Source organism: Manacus candei, unplaced genomic scaffold (assembly GCF_025592945.1).
Source record: "Manacus candei isolate 608988 ecotype Guabito, Panama unplaced genomic scaffold, ASM2559294v1 h1tg000050l, whole genome shotgun sequence".
Lineage (NCBI taxonomy): Eukaryota > Metazoa > Chordata > Aves > Passeriformes > Pipridae > Manacus > Manacus candei.
In genome coordinates this window covers 16249567-16275386 of record NW_026138098.1, presented here as the reverse complement: position 1 = coordinate 16275386, position 25820 = coordinate 16249567, and the positions used below count along the sequence as shown (strand labels likewise).

The 25820-nt window shown below is 38.2% G+C and overlaps 2 protein-coding genes across 8 annotated transcripts in view; one reads left to right on the top strand and one right to left on the bottom strand.

Moving 5' to 3' along the window:
* Positions 1 to 4820: 4820 nt before the first annotated feature.
* On the top strand, positions 4821 to 15570 carry ZNF518A (zinc finger protein 518A). Of its 4 annotated transcripts, none has more exons than XM_051800653.1 (3): positions 4821 to 5130; positions 6770 to 6888; positions 9277 to 15570. In XM_051800653.1, the coding sequence occupies exon 3, from the start codon at positions 9389 to 9391 to the stop codon at positions 14054 to 14056; it is 4668 nt and encodes a 1555-aa protein (XP_051656613.1). In that variant the 5' UTR covers positions 4821 to 5130; positions 6770 to 6888; positions 9277 to 9388; the 3' UTR covers positions 14057 to 15570. The 4 variants fall into 4 exon arrangements, with proteins under 4 accessions (XP_051656613.1, XP_051656615.1, XP_051656616.1 ...); XM_051800655.1 differs by lacking the exon at positions 4821 to 5130 and adding an exon at positions 5567 to 5638; XM_051800656.1 differs by lacking the exon at positions 4821 to 5130 and adding an exon at positions 5636 to 5732.
* Positions 15571 to 18912: 3342 nt separating this feature from the next.
* Positions 18913 to 25820, bottom strand: part of BLNK (B cell linker) — a 45675-nt gene continuing 38767 nt past the window's right edge. For all 4 annotated transcript variants that reach the window (XM_051800665.1, XM_051800666.1, XM_051800667.1 and 1 more), the window contains 4 exons: positions 24790 to 24869; positions 21470 to 21553; positions 20282 to 20437; positions 18913 to 19056 (listed from right to left, as the gene is read on the bottom strand). In XM_051800665.1, coding sequence (XP_051656625.1) covers positions 18937 to 19056; positions 20282 to 20437; positions 21470 to 21553; positions 24790 to 24869 — 440 coding nt within the window. In that variant the 3' untranslated portion in view covers positions 18913 to 18936. The remainder of the gene's footprint in view (positions 19057 to 20281; positions 20438 to 21469; positions 21554 to 24789; positions 24870 to 25820) is intronic.

Here is a 25820-nt window from a genome sequence, read left to right as displayed (position 1 = left end):
AAGTTCTGCTATTTGTGATATTGCCCACCCAGTTGTACCATGAAGACAGACATATTTTTTTATATACTTTTCATGGACATTTTCAGAACATACTGTCTTCTGGAGAAACAGATAATCACTTCAGCTTTTCTGGTGATACTAAGTAGTAGCTGTAGCTGCCAAGCAGTACATAAGGATATGGTTTATAATCTTATTACATAAAATCCAGGAAAGAAATATCAATTAATTATATTCTATAAAGTATATATTTAATAAATATATTAAATGCTGAAATAGAAAAATGCATGAGATTAAGTTTTATTCACTAAAACCCACAACGTGATTCAGAATTTTATTTGCTATAATTAAGGAATGATTTATTCCACATCATAGGAAAAATCTCAGAAACAAGAACTCTTCCAGAAAATCTGTACAGCCAACAGATGAGCAAGTTATAAGATAAGCACTCAGAATTTCAAACCACAGGAGAAAAACCAAAATGGATTTGCATCTGTAAGAACAGACTTGTGGAGGTTTCTACATTAAAACTCTGCTTTATGAAATATGTGTGAAAGACTGTCAAATTGTCTGTCCTGGTTTAAAAGTTAACCAGCAGGGGGAATGAACCCAACTCAAAGGAGAGATTATAAGTCAGAATAACAATTTATTAAAATAATACAGTAAGTACAATAATACAAACAAACAATTGGTCTCAACCCACAAAAACCCAAATGTATGACCCAGTACCCTGGGGCCTGAACAAAGTGGTGTTCCTTGGGCCCTGTTTGAGTCCAAAGTAAAGGGAGAGGGGAAGAACCTGCTGGTGGGAGAGCTGCTGCAGTCTGGCCAGAACTGGTGATCGCAGTCCAGTGGTGGTCTAAGTCTGGTTGAGAGCGATGAGATGCAGCCGTCCTCTGGATCCCACGAGTGGGTTCAAAAAATGTTCCAAAACTCCAAGATTATATATCCTCCAGTTCAGGCAGGAATGCTTGGTACTCTCCTCAGGGCGGGGAGTTCACAAAGGGTGTGAGGACAGAAACATCCTCCTATCTCACAGGCCTCTTAACACCTAGTTTATAGCCTGAGGAGTCAGGCTCTATGGGCAGAGGGTGCGAATAGTCTATTGACAACAATAGTCTAGTTTCTGGGAAATGACATGGAAGGCTATAGAATACAGTTTTGGGTTACACCCACCATGATGAACTGATCTCAGCTGTCCTAACTAGGACATTGTCTCAAAAGTATCAGTAGAAAAAGATTATAGAACAAAATGAACAGTATCAAGGCCAGTATGACCACAGCCAGGAGTTGTAGTGCAATAAAGAATGAAAGGACTGCATGATTATGTCTGAGATGTAACTTTCTTTCACTTTAAGTGAAAGAATAGAAGGCAGCATATGGGACACCAATTTTTTTACAGGATTTATGAGCTGAACAAAAGAACTATTTACTAATAACTTTTATGTCCTTACAGAGCAAAGTGATAAAACACTAAAGAAAGCACAGAATACATGAATATATTAATTTATTATATGGTATTTTGTAAACTTTATTAATTTAAATTCATGTTAGATTGAGCAAAAAATGCAAGAGAACGAAGACTAAAAGTTGCCATAGAACAAAAAACTTTTTGAGATTTTGCTATTACATGTAACAATAATGTGAATAATCACAGATGTGAAAATCTAACTGAAACAATGTTTTCACTTTTAGCCAGGTAGTTCCACTTTCTTGTAATTCAAAAATGGAACACACCAGCAGCAACACTTTATTATTATTTCTAACTCAGAAAGAAGCTCTCTCCTATGTGTGACTGAATTCAGTGATTTCAGGCAAATGCTTGAGCAACTTCACAATAAAAAGATGTAGTTTTCTTTAGAAAATGAAGAGTCCATAGAATCATTTATCATCCATGTATTTACCTTAGCACACACTTTTGAAAATGGAATATTTTTTTCCCCCAAGTGTTTCTGAGGAAATACTTCCATCAGTCCCAATTATTTGGTGTAGATAAATATCTGATATAAATAATTCCTGATAGTCTAGCAGATTATAAAATAAATTGTCCCAATCCATCCCGCTATCCATAAATAAGCTGGATATCTAAATGAAACCAGGGATGTAGTACTCCTATTGTTTGTGAACACCTATGTAAAGCATTAAGTTTTCAATTTTAAAACATTAGAAATACAGAATTAATAGAAACAATAATAAAAAATCACACTATAAAGACTACTTATTTGCACTTAATTGCCCTATCAACTTATAACAGACTATTACTAATGACACATGTAGTGGGAAGCCCTGCCATTGTTTGCTATTTCAGATGCACAGAATAATGTGATGTTATGCACACTGGGACAGTGTGCATATTCCAAAATACTACACAGCTTACATATGCTTCTGGAGACAATAGCCAATGCTCAGCAAAAAAAAAACCCAAACCAACACCAAACCCCAAACTGACTGCAGATGTCACAGCAATTTTTTTTTTGAGAACTGTTGTGGGATATCGTGTTTTACAGAACATAGATTGTCTTGTGATTGAACATCATTTTCACAGGATGTCACATAGTAAAGTGGACCAAAATCAATTTATCTTCTGAAAAAGAATGAAGTACTAGAATATTATATAGATTCAGTCCTTAATTTGTAAGATTTGGGAATTTAATAGTGATATGTATATACTGTACATCTGGATATCCAGATGTATCATGTCTGATCCCTGTCTTCAGAAAAAATAATAGAGAGTTATTTTAGTCACCCTGCAGCATTCATTGGTCCTGGAAAGACCCTTGAAATAAAAGTGTGTGATGACACCTTAAACAAATCATACTCTAGGGATAAAATTAAAGTGCTTAGAAATATGTAAGTTTGCATTCGTGTGCTCTGTCACAATTCATGCCTGATGTCACATGAGCTTCAACTGCCAGCATCAGGATTATTTCTGTACCACTTGAGAAGACTTTGATCTTCCTTGGATTGCCTAGATGGGCTTTCATTTAGTTTCTACTCTGAGCTTTGTAAAAAGGCAGTGGTTGCTTTCCTTGGTTCTCTCTTCAGCGATAAGGCAGCCTCTCATTTCATAGTTTGTAAGGGGTTCCTAGCATTCCTGCAAATGGGAAGGCTGTAGACTATTGCTGTTACTGAGAAATTTTGGGGAGTATTTTTGTGGATGCTGACTCTCATGACTAAGGAGCTCTTTCATGAATTTTGGGAGAAGCTACTATAGAAAGTCAGTCTTTTTGGTGGGGTTGCCCATTGTTGTAGTTTTTCACTGTATTGCCACCATTTTTTCCCCATATATTCCTATACAGATCTTAATCCCAACAGAAATTTACTGTTAGATTGTGTGTTTTGATGTAATTTTTGGTTCCTCTTGTGCTATAAAGAATCTCAATGTATGTGATAAATTAGATAAAATTAAATAACCTTTCTTTTTTCTTCTCTCCTGCTGGTGTTATCTCACAGGTTTTCTTTTTTTGTCGTGTGCTTGATATCCATACGTGTTCTGAATTTGAATAATAAAGTGATAAAATAAAGATAAAATGTTTGTTTCCATCTTATATGTGAATTTGTTGGGATTAGTAGTTGACAGCATGATGTATATTTTAATTTCAGATTAGGAATACTAGCATTCTAACACAAATTCGATACTGTAGCTGCTCATTAGACTGATGATTTTCACAAATAATTCTTTTTCTGACTTTAGGGCTGCTACCAGAACTATGACATTTCTTTTTTCTTTCTTCAACTGTAGTTAAGTTTTCAAATCCTCCAAACACTACGGTACGTATGTACAATCTCCGCTTCTGACTACTTAGAAATGTGTAATGAATTAGAAACCAGAATACATTTCCCTGCTTGCTTTTGGCATGGATTGTTTCATTTGGGTGTAGTAGAACCATCAGTGATATAATTCTTTTCTTGAAGACATTTTTTAGGGCCAAAAACCCCATGCAAAAATGGCTTCTATGAATTTTCTGTTACAGTCTAGGACACAAGGGAAATAAGTGATGTCAGTTGGAACAAGGAATCAAAAATATATTTATGTTTAATTTACCCTTATTCTATGCACGAACAAAGACAGCAAAACTTCTTGTTCTCATATTTAATCACGAGTAAAAAGTGCACTTATTAAACTTTGTTGCAACTAAATGCCACAAGGAAAGTTTAGCTACATTGCTCAGCTAAATTGTTCATGAGATGGTTTAGGCCTTTTCCTCTGGGAAACCTTTTTCCCCTTTGCTTTTGATTTTTGAACATGGTTTCACGAGTGGAGAGAGGATTTCCTTTTCAATGACCTCTTCAATCATAATTCATCTTTACAGTCTATTTCTGCCACAGGCATTCGCCCTTTTGTGGTCATGGTGCATCTGAATTTTATTACCTCTCCCTTTCCTTCATCCTCCTTGGTGACCTTTGGGTGATCACGTGCATTAGAACTCAGCGCAAACGTGAAGTGCATGCTGCTAATAACAAGTGCTGTTTATCCCACCTCTAAGCAGCAATGATACTGTGGCTCCAGCAAGACAAGCGCTCCGTGCTGATTTTCAGCTTTGATTTTTTATTATCTTGAGCATATTAAAACACATCAACTGATCCCGTGCATATATATAATGTCCTGGATGCTTTAAGTGCTGACATCTCCTACAGACATCCCCTATATATCCTGCCTACTGTTGTGTCTATGCAGGTCAGCAAACTCATGTCTAGAGTGGGGCACGAAGAGCCTGGGCCAGTTCTTTCCTCTGTGAGGAGCATCAGCTCTCCCTGCCCAGCGCCATGGGCCCAAACACACCCTTGGGCACAGGGAAGCGCTGAAACACTCAAGGGAACGATGGGCGGTGCCCTTGGCCGTGCCATGTGCCCAACGCCCGAGGTGGAGGAGGAGGAGGAGGAGGAGGAAGGGGGGAACAGGAAGAGGAAGAGAAAGGAGAGGAGGAGGAAGGCAGCGGGGTCACTGGGTGCTGGTCCCGCGGGGGCGGTGCCGCCCCGCCCTCTTGGCCCTCGGCGGCCGCCGTCCGTCGCCCCCAGGTGAACGCGTATTCCTCCGCCGCGGCCGCCCCTCGTCGGGCTCGCACCGCAGTGCCCGGATGGAAACTGTGATGGCCTCCGGCAGCGCCGCGCCGGGCGACGGCGGGACCCGCGGTAACTGCGCGGGAGGCACCGGGCGGGAGCGGGGGGTCCCCGAGCCGTGCGGGAGCGGCGGCCGGGCGCGGCGCCGTGGCGGAGCGGGGCGAGCAGGGAGCACCAGCCGCGGCGGGGCGGGACGCGGCACCACTAAATAGTGCTCGCCCGCCGCCCCGCCGGCGGTGGACGGGTCACGGGGCGGGCGGAACTGGGGGCGCCTCATGCCGGGCTCCCGCGGTCCGCGGCACCGTGTTCCTCCGCCGGGCTCCGCGCGGGGCGGCGCTGCCGCCGGGGCCGCCCGAGGGGCCGCGGGGCTCCCGAGGAGGAGCCGGCGAGCGGAGGGAGGGCCCCGCTCGCCCCCACCGTGCTGTCGGGCAGCGCCCGGCGCCGCGACCGCAGTCGCACCCTGAGGCGGTGGCAGCGCGGGGGCTCCGTCCCTGCGCTCCCCGGGCTCCCCGATTCTCGCCCCGACGCCGGCGCTCCCCCGGCAGCCCCGGTCGGGCGGCGGCGGCGGCGGTGCCCGTAGGTGGGCAGGGCTGGCCGAGTGTCCCTGCTCTGTTCGTGAATGCCAAGTTCGCCGTGTGTCTGTCTGTCTCTCTGTGAGCTGTGAGAGTGATCTGGTGATTTGTTATCATTTTTTTTTTTTTTTTTTGCAAGTGCAGCGTTGTGCTGTCAGGTCGTATCTGACCACTCCAGCTCTATGGCTTTCTTAAAATCTAGTTCTGTTTAGTCCCTGCATGTGTCCAGATCTTGGTAGAGATGAAGGCACCACTCTAAATTTGCAGGCACATGGGATGGGACTAGGCATGGGATATGCTGCAATACAGGTTTTTTTTTCCCGAAGTAAAATTTAAATAAGTGTAAGTTTTTACAGAAATGTGGAAAATACTGCCTGCCTCGATATGTATTTTGAATTTTGTTCGAAATGGAAAAACTGTAAAAGTTACCTAATTTAGCAGTGTCTAACTCCTGTCTGTTGTTTCTCACTGGATCAAAGTATATAGCTCAAACTTCTCTGTGTGCACTTTCTTCAAACAAAATACAGACAGATTGAGCATTTTTGGAGAAAGAAAATTGAGGCTTAGAGCCTCAGGTGGTTACTTATGCTTGTGCTTAGTGGTTTGGTTTGTTTTTTTTAGTGAGAATTAACTGTGGCACGTGCTTATGTATTTTCAATGTTTGTGTTAGTTATATCTGTTTTTTAATCTACTTACTTATTTCAGATACTGTGAACGTAATATTCTGCCTCCTTCTAGGGATTTGCAAAACTTTATAGGAACTTCTAATTAGGTCTTTGCTATAGAATTCATTAATATTTTTGCTGAAGAAAAGATAAATGCCTTTTGAGTTCAAGTTAAAATTTGATAGACAGAGGCACCAGTTAATTCTTTCTGTCCTGCTTTTAAGTTACCATATGTTTATGCTTATCAATTACAAATGCCTGAGATGTAGTGGCAAAACTAAGGTTAAGATAGGCTTTGTTATATTGTATATATACAATATTGATACTGTATTTGATGGTGCTCCTTGAGAGAGAACATACTACTTATTTTTGTCTTCAATGTATCAAAAATGCACATAATGTAAAATCGTGAGGGATTTGTGCTTTTCAGCTTTCAGTTATGCATTTTAAAATAGCTTTCCTTTTTGTTTTCAGAACTTTTTTTAGTATTTCTCCTGACTGTGGCCTTTTCTGAGTCTTGCATATTTACCTCTTCTATGTTTGTGGAAAAAACCCAGCTGTTGAAGAATTGAAGTCAAGTCTTTTCCTCACGTGTAAGTCAGACTTCCTTGATAATGTACATTTAAAGATCGCTGGGATTTTTTTTAACAGTTGGTTGTTTCTGGTAAATATTTTTATTTGTCATGGGGCAGGTGCTTGTCCATAGTTGCATACAACCCACTAATAACAAAGTTAGGTTGTAATTTATAAGGATAATTAGTAAAAGGAGATCTCAGATCAAGTTTGTATATGCCCAGCTGGGACTCTTTGCGAAACGTAAATGTTTTATGCAGTTAGTGAAATTTTGCTCAGTTAAGGACCACATTGGCCCCATGTTAAAAGCCTGTGCCTTGTTCTCTGCAGTATTTTATCCACTTCTGATTTTTATAATGCTAATTGTAAATATACTTCAGGTGTCAGTTTTTGACAGTATAACATTTTAATCTGAATGATGGGCAGCTACTGACAGGATGATGTATTGCATCATGCAACCTGTAATCTTTGTGTTGCGTCTGTATTAAAAAAGTTCTTTAAGCAAACAAATCTAAGTTATTTTTAGTTACCTTTTCTTTATGTGGGAGTTCAGCTTGCTCCTGTTCAAATAACAGATTTACTATTGACAAGGGGACACATTATAACACATGTTTTGGTGGAAATGGAGTGTAAATGCACATGAGTTACATCTTCTGAAGGCTCAAAGTAGGGCAGTATCCTATGTATTAATTTCTGGTGTGGAAGACAGGAAGTGTGTCACTGAGTTAAAAGAAAAATAAAAATCCTGTACTCAGAGTGTATTCATTTGGAAAGATTCCCAAGGAGGGATTGTAGATCTCTGTGGCTTGTCAGTTTTTTGAATGTCAAGTTTATAGTTGAAATCTTGCAGGTCTCATAGCTGGAGAGCACAGTTAAGTGAATTTATTTGATATTGGGTTCTGTGTAAAATGTCAAAGCCTGTTTTGCTTATTCAGGAATTGTGCACAAATGCTAATATCTTCTCCCAAAGAATGCAATAAAGCATGTGCTTAAAAAAAGAAGTGCTTTGCTTTTCTTGCTACATGATACATGAACATGGACTTGTAAATTTTTCAGTCTCCATTTTCTTTGTCAGGTATTTGCATGTCTAATGCTGCATACTTGCTTCTCATAGGACTATGGGAAAATATTTGGAAAACGTTAGGATTATTGCTTATGATGGCTGGGAGCTCTAGAAGCAGTCTAGAAGCTCTTCATCACAAGGAGGGGAGAGGCTGTGGTCATTTTTTCAGTTTGAATGTGAATAAATAAGATGATCTAATGAGTTCCAAGTCTGTTGCTTCCGGGTGGGCACGGGAGTAGTGGAGAGAGAACCACTGATCAGATTTCAGCTAACAATTTTGTTAGGAAAGAAGAAAGGGACTCTGTGACTTCTACTGTGGAAAAGTTTTTACTAAGAAGTGTTGTACTAGTGAAGAAACAGTTCTTCTTTTGCACTGTTGCTTTTCAAAATTTAAGTTATTTTTGATGCTGTTTCATTTCTGCTGATTCTGTGTCGACATGTGGGAGCGTTGTTCGAGCACAGACCTGAGCTGCTGTAAATGGTTGGTGCAGCCTGTTGTGGAAGCACTGACATGAAGTCTGTAGTGAGGCAGTGATGCTGACCATACCTCTTTGAGCCTTTTAATCCATAGAGGAGTACTGTTGTCAGTCATGCACTTGTTCTGAAAAGATTAAAAGTATGGTGAGAAACCTGAGATAACTTTTATCTATTGACTACTTCAGCCTTGTGTGGTACTAAAGACAGGCATATGAAAAATTCATTGTAAATCAGTGTGGTGGCTTTTTTGGTGTTGGTAAAGGTCATGTCTCCATTAGTGGGTAGATCTTTTGTCAGATCGTGATTTTTCTTTGTCTTTGCTTTTTAAACACAATAGTTAGTTGCTAATAGAGTAGCAGACTTGAGTAATGAAAATATCAAATCCTGCTGAATTTGACTTGTTTTTAGCACTTCAGCTATGTTCAGTTATTGATCCATGTCACAGAGGAGTGTTTATGTTTGCTTGAAATCCCAAATGAGTAATAAATACAATCTTCATTTTAAAAAAGTAGCTCTTGGGATGTCTTATGCTTACAGAGTGGGAAAACCCCAAAATTTGATGGCATGGAATTTCAGTGTTTTCGTCTTTCAGTAGATGTTGTTCTTTAAGACTTATTTTTCAAGTTTTATATATATGTTTTTTGAAAACAAACAAACAACAAACCAACAAACAACCCCAATACAAGCAAGCAAACAAAGGTTATTGCTTATTTTTTTGCCTCATTCTTTCCCTTCCCCCTTCCCTCAAATGCTGTCATAAAAATCAACAACTTCTGAGATTGGCATGTATTCATTAATGAATTGTAATGAGCGTTCTAATTGCATTAGTTTTAAAAGTAATATTTTCTTTGTTTTTTTTTCATTTCAGGAGAATGAAATGGGGAAGTTGTAGAGCTTTGACTCAGCACAGTAGTCTCATTTGCTGCAGAAAGTAAAACTAATCTCAAGAATTCACATAAAGAAAATTAAAGCCTAAAATCATGTCATCTGAAAAGGAACAGATTTTTTGTGATAAAAAGCAAATTAGTTTCTTAAATCACAGTACTATGAGGAATTGTTCTACAGATACTACTTTGGAAAAAGAATCAGTGAATGATCCTTTAAGTATGAGGATTCAACCAGCAATTTTAGATGTCAATCTTGCTTACGGACTAAAAAATGTGAAAATTGAATTACCCAAGGTGAACATTCCAAATGAAGTATTAATGAAACATGAAGTTGATAGGTTTAGAAAACTCTTTCAGTGTAAGCAGCAAACTGCAAGGAAGTCCTTAAGTCTAGACAAAATAAACGGAAGCAATCCTGATTGTTCAGAGGGAAGCCACTTGCAAAATAAACCAGAAGTGCAATTTGAAAAAGAGTTGAAAACTGCAGCCAAGATACTGAATTTCACTTGTACAAAGTGCAAGGATAACATTAGATACAGCCCAAATGATCTGCAGAAACATTTTCAGCTGTTACACTATGGCGAGTTGCCTTTGTATCCTTGTGAGATGTGCAGCTTCTCAGCGAATGACTTTCAGTCCTTTAAACAGCACCGACGCATCCATCGTAGCACTTTGGTAAAATGTGAGCTCTGTAATGATGAACAGATATACACTTTGTTGGATTTGACAAAACACTTCATATCAAAGCATTGCGTAAATGGTCACTTTCAATGTGAAAAATGTGCATTTTCTACCCATGATGTGGGCACGTTTGTTCAGCACATTCACAGACATAAAGAGATTCCCTATAAATGTGGAAAATGCCATCAAGAAAACTTTACAGAAGAGGAGCTCCAAAATCATCTTCTTGTTCATACCAGTATGTTTTCCTTTGGTTGTCATTATTGCAGTTACAGCACATCACGGAAAGATTATCTTTTAAAACACATCATAGCTTTACACAGAGATCACTTTATTGCTAAAGAAAAACTGGAAAAGGATAAATATGAAAAAAGAATAGTGAAGACTCCAGCAGGACTAAAGCTTGTGTTGAAAAGGTATAAAATAGGAGCATCCAAAAAAGCACTCTGGAGACGGAAAGAAATAAGCAGTGGAAGTGACAATACTGGAGAAGAAAATGCACAAGTGCTAAGAAGTGTGAATAAAATTCAGACAAATGCTGAGGAGCTGAACCAGTGTATGAGAGACATGGAAACAAATGAAGAAAAAGATGAAGTTAAGTACCCAGAAAAGCGTAATTTCGTGGATGGAATGTTCTCTGCTACTACTGCACAATACAATAAGGCAGATGATGGAACAAGTTATGGACTGGGATTATTGAAAAATGCTGTTCATGGGCCAACAGTGTTGATGGTTAAAAACAATAAAATATCTGTTCCGGCAAATTACAGCGCTAAATTTATGGGCTTTAAAATGGTAGATGGAAAACAACATATTGTTATAAAATTACTACCTACAAATAAGCAGAATGAGTATTTGTTGGGTCAGAAAGCTGATCCTGTTAATGATGGTTCTTCAACTCCTTTGCTACAGACTTCTGATCCCTGTGGTTTGTCTTCAGGTGCTATAGCACATGTAACTGATCAGTCAACCTTAAAGAACAATTCTGTTCACCCGTTAACCTCCCCTCTGTTTTCTTGTCCTGCACATCATTCAGGAAAAATGAAAGTGGAAAAACAAAATAACTCCATACTATATAGTAGGAGTGTTTCTGAAACTGTAGCACCTTCTAATATAGCTGTAGGAAAAAGTTCAAATTATTTGCCAATGAAGTTGGGCTCAACTGTACCTCCACGTGACAAAGTAACAAAAGCTGGAACTCCAAACAGTGTCTCATGGGGAAACTTTAGCCCTTCAAGTCATCCTCAGGTATTACCACCCGCTATGACAAATACACTTCATTGTGACCCTATAAAAATGCCCTTTTTTCCTGAACTGAAAATACAAAATGGTGGCCTGAATAATAGTAATGGAACTAATAATCTCTATTATTCAACTTCAGTGGATTCTTCTAAGGAAGGGTTGTTGTCTTTTCACAACTATTCCAAAGTGGACTCTTTGGATAATCCATGTAGCATTCGGATGCCAACAGATGACAGACACAAAGAATTTGTATCTAGCAAAACCGTTTCTTTTCAAAACAGTGGAAGTGAATCTGCACCTTCATATTCAGAGTCGATGAGAGGCTTAAAAGCAGAGAAAGTTGTGTCAGCTCGATCAAATATTGATAAAACTTACAAACACATAAACACTAAAAATAACTCTGTGTCTTTTAAAAGCCAGTCTAAATGCAGTGTTGACAGTGAGTGTTTTACGGAGGACCAGCATCACGGCCAGCAGTATTTGGACACTACCATAGGTCAAGGCTTTCAGAACGTAGCTGAGAAATTCCAAGAAAATGCCTCTGATTGTGTTAACTCTTTCTTAATGCCTAAAATCACATCTGTTTTCTCATTGCAAAGTGAACAAGCAGCTAATTATTTATCGCCTGAAATAAAACAGATACTGCAAGATGTGTTAAAAGTGAAAACAACTTCTCAGCAAGAGTTCCACAGCAAGACAAATAACTCTGTAAAACTTCATCCTGACAAGCTGCTTTCTGGTCATGAGGCCAGGAATACAGCCTTCATGCATTTAAAAAGCTCTGCAACTACATGTGGTTTTCAGAGGCCTCCTTCTAATGTAGACTTTAATTTATATAAGAGAGAGTGGAACACAAGATGTAGCACAAATGAAGGCACACATTGTGGGAGAGAAAGACAGACATCCAAAACATCATTTGATTCACAGGATGTGGACAAATTATCCATAACTCCGGGTGTTGGTACATTGCTAAAAACTTGTACAGATTCAGTCTTAACACAGCAGTTAGTAAAAGAGAAAGTACTGTCTGCAGCTCAAAATCCCAGCAGCTTTTCGCCAGTTTTACCTGTTCTTCAGGAACAGAAGAAAACCCTTTTCTTTAAGTCTCTTCCATCGGGATTTTTTGTTCCTTTGCACCTTGCTAACCAGCCTGGACAACAGGTGGCTTCAGGAAAATCTCTTCCATCAACCAGTTCATCAGATGGGCACGTGACTAAAGGTGTACCTGCATCTTTTGTTTCAAATAAGGGACCTGGAATGATTTTGACTTTTAGCAGGGCAGTTGGAACAGTTGCAAGTGCCGCTAATGATAGTTCTCAGGTTTTAGGGGGAATTGCATCCAGAGAAGTTGGTAAAATAACCATATCAACTTCAAAAGTGAAGGGGGAAAATGACAGTTTTGGAAATGTAAGAAGTTCCTGTAATAGGGAAGCAAGTAGAACAGCACATGATTTGATAACTAGCATGCCATTCAGAGGACCTCCTGTAACTACAAATGCATTGGAGTCATCTGTGAAAGGAATTTCTTCTGTGAAAGTGTTATCAGAGCATCGGGATGCTGTCTTTGGTTCTTTGGAGTCAGTAAACCAACAGGAAATTAAACAGGAACAAGATGTTTATGCACTTTTGCCTGATGGACAGCAGGGAGCTTTTCTGAATTGTACGACACCAAACAAGCCTGTAGTTCATAAACCAGTTTTTTTTCAGGATAATGCTCATTATCAAAATTGTCAACCAAAGAGAACTAGAGCCATGCAACAACAGCTTTTGCCGAAAATGAAACCTCCTACTTCACATACACTGGCTGATACCACTCAGTCAGTGAGCAACTCAGTGCCCTCACTACAGGCAGATAACTTGCAGTTCCTTACTCCTGCACTAGCACAGAAACAAACTAATCTTAGTTTTAATAATGCCTTAATCTTACCAGGTGGGTTAATGCCAGCAAATGCCTCTTCGGCAAGCTCTAATCCAGCATGTTGTGTTCCTCCTGTAGGACCTGTTTATTCTACTAAATCTGCAAGGACACGATTGCAAAAAGGTTCTGTTGAGAGTACACAAGTAATAACTGCTAACAACAGGAATAACTTTGGTTGTCAGAAGTCAACATGGAGCACCCAAACCAGAACTGCAAAAGTAAAACCTCGCTTAAAACAAACGCAGTCTAAAAGTTCAGAAACTCGAGGTGTGCAAAGAAATAAGAATTTCAAACGTAAAAGGAAGGCTAGTTGCCCAGAACCTCCAAGAAAGAAAGCAATGTTGCACAGAAAGTGTAAGGAAAAGAATCAAGCTGCAGTTGTTAGTGAATCAGGTAGCCCTTACAAACAAAGGGCATCAAAAAAAACTGTGAGGACTTTGAAATTACTTCCTTTTAATTCTAATCAGCTTGTAAAATGCCCTCGGAGAAACCAACCGGTTGTTGTGCTTAACCATCCTGATGTAGATGTTCCAGAAGTTGTAAATGTGATGAAAACTATTGCTAAATTTAAGGGACACGTTCTTAAGGTTTCATTGTCAAAAAGAACTATTGAAGCGCTTCTGCAGCCAGCCTTCTGCAATCCTTTGGATGGAACTACTGATGATTTTTCTCAAAAAAGATACAGGACCATAAAACCTATTAGCCCTGTAAAAGAAAGATTTGTCTTAAAATTGACACTGAAAAAGACTAGCAAAAACAATTACCAGATTGTGAAAACTACCTCTAATAATACCTTGAAAGCTAAGTTTAGCTGCTGGTTTTGTGGTAGAATATTTGACAATCAGGATAATTGGGTAGGACATGGACAGAGACATCTGATGGAGGCCACTCGAGATTGGAATTCTTTAATGGAAGGATGACTGGTGAAGAAAATAAAACTTAAATACCATGCATTAAAGTTTTTCAAAAAATATTCAATTGAATTAGGATACACAAGTGATTTTGTTTTTTATGTCAGTATTGTAACTGAAGTTCAAAAATCATGAAAAGTGCTTGTGTTTTAAAAGAAAGAGCATATTCCCTATTGGCATCAGCTTTGAGAAAGATCAAGGAGCTTTGTGGTTTAAATAACTTGTAACTAACTGCAAATACAATTCCATAAAAAGATATATTATTTTTTATTACTACTATATTATGTGCTATATTTTTATTCTATAGAATGAATCTTCAGGGCTTTTGTTCTGTACATATTTAAAAATCTCTAAACATGTAAATATTTTTATACTTTTCAGTTACTTGGTATAATTCTTGCACAGAAATTACACCCCATCCCCCATTTTTCAGTTCTGTGCATGCACTACTAAAACCAATTTTTAAAATCTTTTCAAATACACGCAGTTGTTATCCTGGGATTTCTGTTATTTTCACTTATTAGCTCTTGATTTTGTTTTTCAGGGATTGAACACTATTGTTAGCAAGTGCCTCAAAGATGTGAAGCAGTTTACATTATGTCGACTGTGTAACCATGGGTCTGTATAGGGCCATTCCCCCAACAGTTTCATTTAAACAAAGCCATATGTGAATGCTTTAAGCTATATTGCTATGCACATGACACTTGTACTATTTCTGTGCAGTTTGTCTACTTTCTTAGTGAAGTATTTTTCATATAAATTAATAAAATGTTACGTTTGTGTTAATACGGTGAGTCAGAATAAAGGCGATTGAAAATATACGGTATATATATTCATAATGTATATGGTGTTAAAGAATGGTGAACATTCCTAATCTGTATTGACTTTGTCTCTATTAAATTTGCTACAACTTGTGTTTACAGAAGATGACCCTGAGCATTTATAGAAAATATTCCTGTCTTGCTATGTCTGCCACAAACCCAGTATCGGGAAGTGCAAAGCACAATTTCAGGCCTTTAACTGCATTATGGTTTTGTCCCAGGTGGATGTAATTTGTTTTCTGCTATTGGTTATTCAGATACACTGCCTTTTAGGGTACCAGGGGTTTGGCAAAACCAAGGCTTGTATCACATCTCCCTCATTTTACCAGCCAGTAGGGTAATGTTCTTAGGTGCCTCCTGGCTTCCTACTTAGACTTTTTGGGATAATGATGAAGAGAGAATATGCTTCACGTTTTTTAATGTTTATGTGAGGGTATGTAAACCAAAGTCCATATCCATAGTGACTGAGAGTACACAGATGGAGGTTCTTATTATCCACAGTAATTATGTGTAGAGGCTTTGTCCTTCAGATTGTTAATGAAGCAGGAGGCTAGAACATCCAGACCTTTTGCCCAAGTATGGGAGGATTACATCTTAGGTGTGCAAATCAGCTTCCCAAAGTATTGATGGAAAAACTTCCAAAATTGAATACTGGGCTTGGAGAAGACTGGGGTATTTAAATCTTGGGGATTTTAGATTGTACACAAGCCCAGGTAGTTCTCTGTGACTGTTTCCATAAGGTGAAAATGAAGATTGCCTTGCTACCAATGAAACAGTTTGAAGTCTTTCATGGATGTCACAGGCATGTCCACTAACCTGAATTCAGCTTCTGTTTTAGAAAGTGTTAAAATGATTTTAAAAAAAATTACTTCAGTGGCTAGATACGTTTTTCTTTCTTTATGTGTCTGTTGGTAGGAAGATGCTCACTCACTTGTAGCTGGTGAGTTATGTATGGGAGTCAACTGGAGCAGTCAAGGCAGCACAGTTTGGGTGAATTACAAGTTGGTGTGTGTTGGTATTGCATACAGTTGGTATGTGTTTTGTATCAAAATTGGATCATTTTGTGCTGGGTTTGAACTCTGACGATAATTTGGCTAAGAATTTTGAAGATAAAGTGTAGTGGTGAGGAAGGATGTTGGAAAGAAACGGGATTAGGAAAGGACAAAAACATGTTAAGCTTTTTTAAGTAGAAGGATCGAGCTCTTGTCTGCCTCATTTTACTCTCCTATAAACCCTGAAACTGAACCTGTGAATTTTGGATATTGCCTTTGCCTTCTTTGGCAAAAATATCTGTGAATTTTTTTGCTAAACCTACTTGGTGCCACTTCAGCAAGGATGACCAGTTTTTGTTAACAATTACTTAGCATCAAGATTGAAGTTCTGCTGTAGAATAGGAGGATTTCTCTATATTTACAAATCATGAGAGTGACAATTGTCACTGGAATTTTTTTCTCAGTGGCTTGTTTTCCTATGAATTGAGTAACCTTAAGTGGTACTGTGAAAAAGAACACTGTAAAACTAGGAAATGTTGAAATAAGGTTGCTTTATACAATCTTAGTTCACTGTTGTATCACTTTATCCATGGACATCCATCTAATTCATTCTGTAATGGCTGCTCGATCCACAGCACTGGGATTTCTAATATACCATACTTCATCTTGAGGGCCAATTTATTTTATGTCCAGAATCTAGGAAACGTTCCTTTCTTCCTGTATAAAACACTGAGTATAGTAAAATAGGTGATCCCATAGTGGTGGGTTTGTGCATTTGGTGGTTTGGTTTTTTTTCTCCCCTGTAGAGCCTTATTTTGTGCCTAGGATGTTCTCAGGCTGAACGGATTATTTTGTGGAAGGTGGTATTGCCTATCAACTCCCTGCCTAATTTTGTTGTCAAAACTATTTGGTACCCCTGTAATCACGTAGAACAGGATAAAAGGAAAAGAAGGGTTTGAGAGTGAATGTAACTGCACCTTTGCCTAGAGCATACTTGTTATTTGTAAGTCAGCAACAATGTTACATGTAGTGCTGAGCACTTAGAGCCCATAGACAGGAGCAGCAGTGCTTTAAAGTGCTCAGAAGTGCTAATTACCTTAAAAAATAGATACTTAATCTCTCATATGGAAGTCTGTACCTACACTTGAATTTCACTTGTTTGTATCTTTTTTCCCCCCTGCAGTTCTAGAATGATGGTGGCACTACACACTTAACTCAGAAGGCAGTCTTTGAAGAAGTTAGACATTTGTGAGGAGCAACATAGAAAGGTTAGCAGGCAGACAGTTTTGTTAGTACAAAGTTTAAATACTGCAATACATGAGTGAATAGACAAGGACTCAAATTTTGAGTAGCTGCTTTTTCACAGAGTACTTTCCATTGCGAGTAAGCTTTTAAGGTGATGCTTAAAGTAGCTAAATAATATGAGTACACATATAGAAGGAATAAATTAAACTTGCAGGAACTACTAACTTTTGTTAATTTTGAGACCTTGACTTGGCAATCTTAATGCTCTAAACATTACCCAGGTATTAAGCATAATATTATTATAACACTAATATCAACTGAGCGATGTAATAAACATAGCATTTATGTAGTAATGTGAACAGACTGTCATAGCCAGGCTTGTGTAAAGTCTGTATACATTGTTACTTGCGAGTGTATTACTTGCTTTACATCTGGGCTAAGTATGGCCTGGGTTGCAGAGGGAAGACACTGAGATGCTGAACATCATACTAGCATGCAGTTCTTTCTAGAAGACAGGTGCATTACTTGTAGAAGTAACTGATCGAAGGCACAAGAAGGTAATTGCAGAATACAGCTACAATATGGCTCTAAGTGACTTGCTGGGACTTTACAAGTCTTGACTCAATTTTGCCTTAAATGCCTTGCAGATAATCCTAGAAAACACTGCCTAACCTGGAACAAAAAGGACAAAACGTGAGTATAAAGTGACAGTTTTGGAAAATACCTTTAAGATGGATGAGTTTTTAGGTCCAGTGAAATCAAACACCTCTAGAACTAATTAACAACTGTTCCTAGAAGTTTTTCATTGATGCAATTTATACATTCATCAAATTAATTTTTACCCCTTGAACATTGTGCAAATTTACTTGGTTCACACAATAATACAATAAGTGAAGCATGGTGATAGAACAGGCCTGAAAAAACGAGTGGGTTTTTGTGTGTGTGTCCATAAACAATAATTCTGCAAGAATTGAGTGGTTAATTACTTTAGCAATGAAGCAGTGCACTTGAGTCACCAACAGTAGATAATCTGAAGACAAACGATTTGAGAGCCATTAAGCCAAATATATAATACATGCAAAAGCTGTAAAAAGGGATGGTTTTCGTAACAACTCGTGAAGGAGCACATACAAATATATACAGTAAAACATCAACAATAGTGAATTGATGCTTTCTTGCTGGAAAGATACCAAGAGATGAGATCCAGCAATGTCTATACACTACCGACTTTACAATATTTTTTATTTTATTTGCACATTTGAAAATATAAACAAAAATATCAATGAAACAGGGTAAAGCTGAGGGAAAGGACAACACATGTCCATTAATCTGTAACATTCAGGCACCTCTGCTGCCACTGATCACATAAAATACAGTCCTATTTTCAACTTGTGCACGGTGGTACATTAGGTCGATTTGGTCTAATTTCTGGGGCTGTGCATTTTACAAAGAAATTCCTGAAAGCAGTGATCTGTGGTAAACAAATTGAAAAAGCAGTGAGTATTCTTGTTTTAAAAATGAAAATGTCCTACAGGTTATTTGTCTTTAAATAGCAGTCAAAGGACCAGGCTGTGATATGCAGTTGTTCTTCGCTTGACTTTGGATACCTGTGTTGTCCCAGATGGAGATCACAGATGAGAGTACATCTGCTTTGGCTTCTTGTGTTAAAAGTGATGTGGGGTTGAACTCTATGAACTGCATCTCTTACTACTCAGTAGGTGCTCTTAAAGTTTTGCGTTATTTTGGATTTTCTTCTTTTAATACCTTGTCCATGTCTTCAGATGTTGAAAGAAATGATTAAAGAAGACTTCATTTTATCAGTTCAGTTTGATTACGAAACTCTTACAATGTGTTTCAGTTTTGTTGAGTCTTTTGTGTTGTTTTGGCTGTCAATTAGAACCAGGGAGGTGCGCTGATGATTCTCTACTATTTCAGCAACACTGTCAAAGCGCTGGATAAAGAAAACAAAAAATAATTAGTGCTGGCTTCCTTTAATGCTTTTTTATCTTTATTTCTCACATCACTGAAGAGGGCTAAGCTATGACTATTACCAAGTGAGATGCTCTACCTTTAAGTAAGAGCACTGATCCTGCTTTAATTCTGATTCTAGTAATAAACACATTAAATTTGGACCATGGAAGATATTATGGCCACTAGCTGTCTCATCCTTTCCATTTGTGATTGTCACCTGTACAGACTGAACCACAGAGTTTGTTACAGGCCATAGTAAACTGACACTGCTTTGATTTTACCTCAGTGTGTACTAGGCTGCAGACTGGCAGTTTGGAAGCTGCGTAGATGTGATTCAGACACCTCAGAGGGAAGGCTATCTCCAGGATTAGCATGGTACAGACAGCCATCAATGAGAACTGTTCTAGTTATGCAGCTGTAATGTTTGTCACAGTAAATTAATATCCAGAATCTGCTAGATCTGTTGCTTTTCCTTTTGGTCTTTGGTCAAATACAGATTTTGGACTATCTATTTATCCTGAGATAATTTTTGACCCTTTGCTGAAGGCCACATGAGTTCCAGGCTATTATTTATTCTGTAATCTCAATACCATTGCCTGGGAGGCAGATAATTAGGCTAAGGTAAGTTTACTTTCACATTACTGAAAAGCCTACTCTGTGCAGTGATAACGAACTGTTTTTATTGGTATTTGGGTTCCACATTTCTGTTTTCCTGTCAGAACAGTTACCTGTGTGGTATAATAGCCAACCAGCAGTTTTTTTCATTCTAGAACTAGAGTTTAACATTTTCTTTACGTGAAAACAGTATTAAAAGTAATGTCAGCCTCATTTTTGATTGCGTGTTGGGGGTTTTCTTGAGTGTGGCTGTTCTTTTAAAATTTTCCAAGAAACTTAAGTAGAGCCTTAGGTAGAAGGTAAACAGAGGACTGTAAACAGTCAGAAAATTTATCTAGCAGCTGTAGCTCTGATCCTGTTAACTTTTTTCAAAACTGTTCTAGAAGTATGTTTTAAACTTGATCTGTGGTTTTAATTATAGTATGCAGGAGCTGACATTACGCTAGTTTCTCTAGCTCGACAGATCAGTCATTATAAAGGGTATACTTTTATCTTGTTACATGAAGATTCTTACTGCAATATATCTTAATCTTTTCTTATTAAAGGTATATAACTGAAAACTTTGAAAAAACACCCCCTCATCATCTCACCTCTTCACCACTTTTTTCTCTGCCCAGTGCATATTGTCTTGTTGATTCAATAAATCGTATAGGAATGTTGTACACTCTTCTGTTGTAAAACACAACCAGTGTGTATGGTTGCTGTGAGTCCTGTCCAGAACTCTTTCTTATTAGAAAAGATCCGTCCTGAAGAAAGAAAAGTAAATATTTGGCTTATTTTTTTCAAATAACTTAGTTTGGTTTTAACTTAATATTTTAATTTATATCAGCATTAAACTCTTTTCTCCTATTAGAAAAACTGTACAGCAGCAGATGAGAAGTAGCATGTATTCCTGCTGTCTAACAGTAGCATACAAAGGTGTCATTTAAGAATCACCTTTGCTGCTGCCTGTTCTCTCTCTCTCAACCAGAGAGAAAAAGAAGAAATAAATACACAGTGGCAGCCATCTCTTGGGGTCCACAGATTATTAGGAAATAAAGTTACTATCAGTGGCAGTAAGTAGGCAAGAAAGCAGGGAGAGGTGGAGATACTGTTTCTCCAGAGCTGTAAAAAGCACTCTCAAAGTCAAGTACCTGCACCAGTGACACTGTAGCCCTGTGCTCACTAACAAGCAGTAACCTCTATTTGGTGATAAACCCTGTGCTCTGCCACTTCATCTTGCTTTGTGGAGTTAGGCAAGTGTGGGAACGTATCTGATGCTGAGGGTGCAACTCTACATGCTACTATTCCCTCCAGGGACACTGGCTTTTGTACACAGAGTAGCTGAGAGAACTCAAATTCTCTAAGTACCTAAATGCACAGTGTTGATATTTCAAAATGCATGGCAACCTCAGCTTTTCCAAATAGAAGCTGTTTTCACACGAGCCACTGGACAGTGGTGGAGGTCACTTAAAAGTCACGGGGCTTTGCATTTCTTTAAGGGATGCTCGTGAGCTACCAGCTCTTCCTCAGCTCTCTGGTCTGTAATAGTTTTCTCCACAAGGCTCCCGTTACTGAGTTACACTGATGCAACTTTGTCTTGTGATGAAAACCACAGTTAAATAGTTTCACCACAATAATTTCAGGTTTGATATTTGACAGTACTTGCATGGCACAGTATTCTGACTTATTCAGAATACAAGTGATGTTCTTAGAATATTTCTGATTGTCTTTTGATCTTTTTTATTTGAAGTTTTTTTTTTTTTTCATAAACAAGACATTTTGTAAAAGTGACTTACCTTGTTTGATCGGTACAATGCATCTTCTGCCATTTTCCTATCACAGGTAGCAGCATACCATGCTTTACTGTGAACACCAGCATCCTAGAAGAGAGAAACAGTGTTTTACCTGTAAAATAATGATGGTAATGAATATGGCCTGTAGGGGAGTTACTACTAAATAACAACAGCTGTGAAGAACTAAAATGCAGAAAACAGAGTTGAGAAAAGTCTTTGCCATGAGCTCACTGTTTAAGTTGGATAGAGATAGGACAAAGAAAAACTGGAGTGTCAAAGCAGTGGTAACAGATGTGTGATAGAAGGCTGATAAATGACGAAAGAGGGATACTCTGAGGAAAGCAGTCAGGTTCAACTGGAGGACAGTTTGGTATTTTTAAAGAAGAAAGCTATTCTAATCGAATTTAAAGAGGGTATCCAAGAGATGTTGAGGAATAAATAGACTGTCAACAATTTAAATGCTGCTCAGCTGTGGGCTAGTTAATGAGGTGTTCAGATTTGGTAGGCATCTTTGGAAATGATGTTTCCTGTATACTTAATGCTATTTGTGAACACAATCATGATTGTCTCCACCTGGATATCATGAAGGTTGGATTAGTGCATATTTTGCTCTTTTTGTTGTTATTAAGTAAGGACAAGTGAATGGATTCCTTACAAAACTTAGTAATAATTAATGTCTTTCCTCTAATAGTATAGCAATTCAGCTCACAGTGCTTTCACCCAAGACATGGATTCAGTTCTGGTTCTCTGTTGGATTGAGCCTGAATGTATCCTTACATTTGAAGCAGCGCTCTTATCTAAAATGCATAAAACTATGTTTACCTGTGAAGAATGATTATATCTGTGACCAAATAGAAGAGTGGCTTATATTTTATAACATATTTCTGTTATAAAATATTCCTCATTTCTGTATGTTATCCCCTGTAAACATCTCACCAAGATGATCTGCCTTCTCTCCATTCTGTTAAATGCTTGGCAGTGTGCTGTACAGCAGATAAACTTAACCCTTAACCTATTCTTCCAAAGGGAAACATGGGACAAAGGACTACATGGGTGTGGGCATAGGTGCAGATCTAAAGGTACGTGGTAGAAAGACTGACACCCTAAAAATTTGTGAATTCTATTTTAGAAGATAGAAGCTCTCATAGCAAAGGAAGTACAAAGATAAAAGGATGGGAGGAGGTGATAGCAGTTGGGAGTGGTACAAGAGTAGAATTTGAGTGAGAGAAGTAATGGTAGAAAGCTGGGTAGTAAAATGATGCAGGAATGAGCATACATTTGGGGAACAGGAGTGGAGTTTAGGGGAAAGGTATGGAGGATTTTAGAGAATTTTGAAAAGGAAGGACAGGATGAGGGATTAGAAGCAACATGAGACCTATGCATTATCAGACTTCAATAGCTAGAAGATAAATTAGTAGGTTATCAAACCAGCAGTCATGAAAAGTGAGCTCTTGCTGAGGAGGTTGATGTAAAATCTCAATCTGAGTGGAAAGGCTATAGAAATAATGCTAAGAGTATTTCCTAATGAATACATCTGGGTATTAACCTTTCTGGTTATTTGAACAGTTTTGCTCCACCTTTACAGTAACAAGCTTAATGAGAAAATTAATTTTCACACAAGCTTTGTCACCTCTGGACAAAACAGATTAAAGCTAAAGTTGCACATTATGGCTGAGCTGGTCTAGCTGGATTATTGCTGCCAAAAAGAGAATGTCTTGGCTTCTCCTTTGTGCTCATTTTGTTGCTCATCTGATCCCATGGTGAGATAATTCACTTTATTAATCTTGCATGAAAAAAAAAAATATCTGTTGCCCTTTTTGTTTTGCCTTGTTTTGTGTTTGACTGCCAGGTTGGTTTTCTGTCAGTTTAATGACTTGGCTCAGGCCACTGCAGGATCAGAAAGGAACTCCAGAGAAGTCTGTGGCTGGGAGGGGAGTTGACAGTAGGAGAGAGCATTGCACTAAATTCTTAAGACTGGCTCAAGCCATAACATGTAACTTTATCTTCAAAGTTCTTTCATGTATTTCTTCAGTCACACTATTCATTGGAAAAAGAAAGGATGAGAAGAATTGCAAGTATGAAAGGTACTTGTCCATGTAGAGAATGAGTCCAGCAAACAAATCTTTTGTTCAACAAAACAAGGAGTCAACTGCCCCCAGACTTTTCTGTAGCCTATAATGAAGAAGCAGACACCTGCTGTCAAAGTTTGAATTACAGCAAATTATACTACTGTACATAATTGGTGGAAAAATAACATTGACAGTTAAATTTTATTTTTTTTTACAAAATGGATGATTTATTAAGCTTTGGGTTTGCCTGTGGCTGTTACATAAAAACTACAAATGTAATTGCTACAAGCTGTTTATTTAGAGTCTGCTGGATTGTTTATTTGAAAGTTATTTTTGTAATAAATATCCAGTATGACATACAGTTAAAATTTTTCCAGAACTTGAAATCCTTTGTGTTCTTCACTGTTGTATTATCTTTGTCATGTCAGGCTTTAAAACATTTAATGTCACTGGCTGTGCATGATAGAGCCTTTGTTTTACACTCACCAGAACTACTTTTACCTTGTTTGTGACTACTAAGCTAGTAAGAATGACTTCCTGCATTTTGTAGTCTCCCTTCATCCAAAATGAGAGTAAGGCAAATAGTACTGAAATGAAAATAACTTTGCATTTGCTTAGATTATTCAAGGATTAATGTTGAAACAAAACACATAAAAGAAGATTTGGCCATAAAACTGAAGCATTAACTGTAATGAGAAGAGATCTGTTTAAAGGAACAGAAAGGAGCAGGACTTGGGAGAGACTAAAACAAATGGGGGGAGGAGGCATCACAGCATCATTGTCTCTGCTTACTGCACATTATTTTTTTTCTGTGCACAGTATGTACAGCTATAAGTTAGAAAAAAGGAGGCAACTAAAAACTCTTTATAGCCATCTATATCAAAGACTGGACATACACATCACCATAGGTTTTTGTGTTTCATTGATGCTGAAGGTATGAACTGGGGAGTCAGGAAGACATGAAACTAAGACGTTTCTTTGAATTTTGTTTGAAATGATTGAAAGAGTGCCAAGGTTTGGAACACATTTTTCTAGTTTGTTAAACCTCGCCTATGCTATGTGTTCTAAGCATTTTTATAATGCAAGTTAACATTCAGATTTTTTTGTGCTACAGAAAATATTCCCTGCAAAAGGGGACAAACACTCTCCACAAAAGCAGCGTCATTTTTATTTTGAAGGGGAGTAGGGATGGAAATACTATTTTAAAATAAAGGATAAGAAGATTTCTGTAATATGAAATTAGCCATGTTTTACCTGGTCTGCAGAACTTGCGATAGATGAAGTGCTGCTTTGAGGGGAAGGGCCCAGAGAACGGTTTGCAGCTTCTGGCACTTCTAGAAAAGAGAAAGAACAACACGTATAAAAGTTTTCAAAGTATGTTTGTTATAATGTAAGGAATCAATTTGTTACAAGATCTGGAAGTGCTTGACCTTTGATATCACTCAGGAAAGCTGTCTGCTGTAAATGGATGGGGCCTATATAAGTGCTGGGACACTTGCCTGCCCAGAAGATTAGCCTTGCTTATGAAGAGAAAACCAGTTTGGTTAACAATTTGTTTAATAGCCAGATCTAGACTTAGGGTACAAGAAAAAACTCTACCACCACCCAAGTGAACAAATGTAGCAATAGATAAGAAAATGCAGGAACACAATGCAAATAGCACTCAGTCCAGTGTGAGAAGTAGTCATATAGGTGAGGGAGTCATGAAAATGAATGTAGCTCAGAGATAATTTTTCACTAATTCAGTCCAACTGAATTGTTTGTATGCATGTGCAAGAAGCCCAGGCTGCTAAATAGAGAAGTAGAATTATTAGGAAAGATTATGAAGCTTGATTATAATTGTAATAACAAAGCATCGTAGAAAATAGTTGTTAGGGCTGAAATACAGATGTCAGAGTTTAAGAAATCAGGAGCCAAATGTTTGAGTAGTGTTGCTTAGTAATATGAGAGAAATATGGGAAATAAGTATAGATAATTGTTTTCTGGTAAAACAGAATCTTGGTGCAAGAGTATAGGTGTCTGCTATGGGTACATCCAGTCAGAGTTAAGTGCAGATCAATGTACTAGAGAAGATGATTGTAGAAAGTTAAGTGTTACTTATTTTGTTATTATGGGAAGCCTTATTTCCTGTGTGTTTTACTTACTGGGGAAAACAAATGCCACTGGGATTGTTAGCACTCACCTATTCCTGGACATGATGCTCTGCAGACTGCATTATCAAATCTTCACTAATATAATTCTGACTTAGATTTCAGTTTAGAAAGGAATAAGAATGTTATAGATGA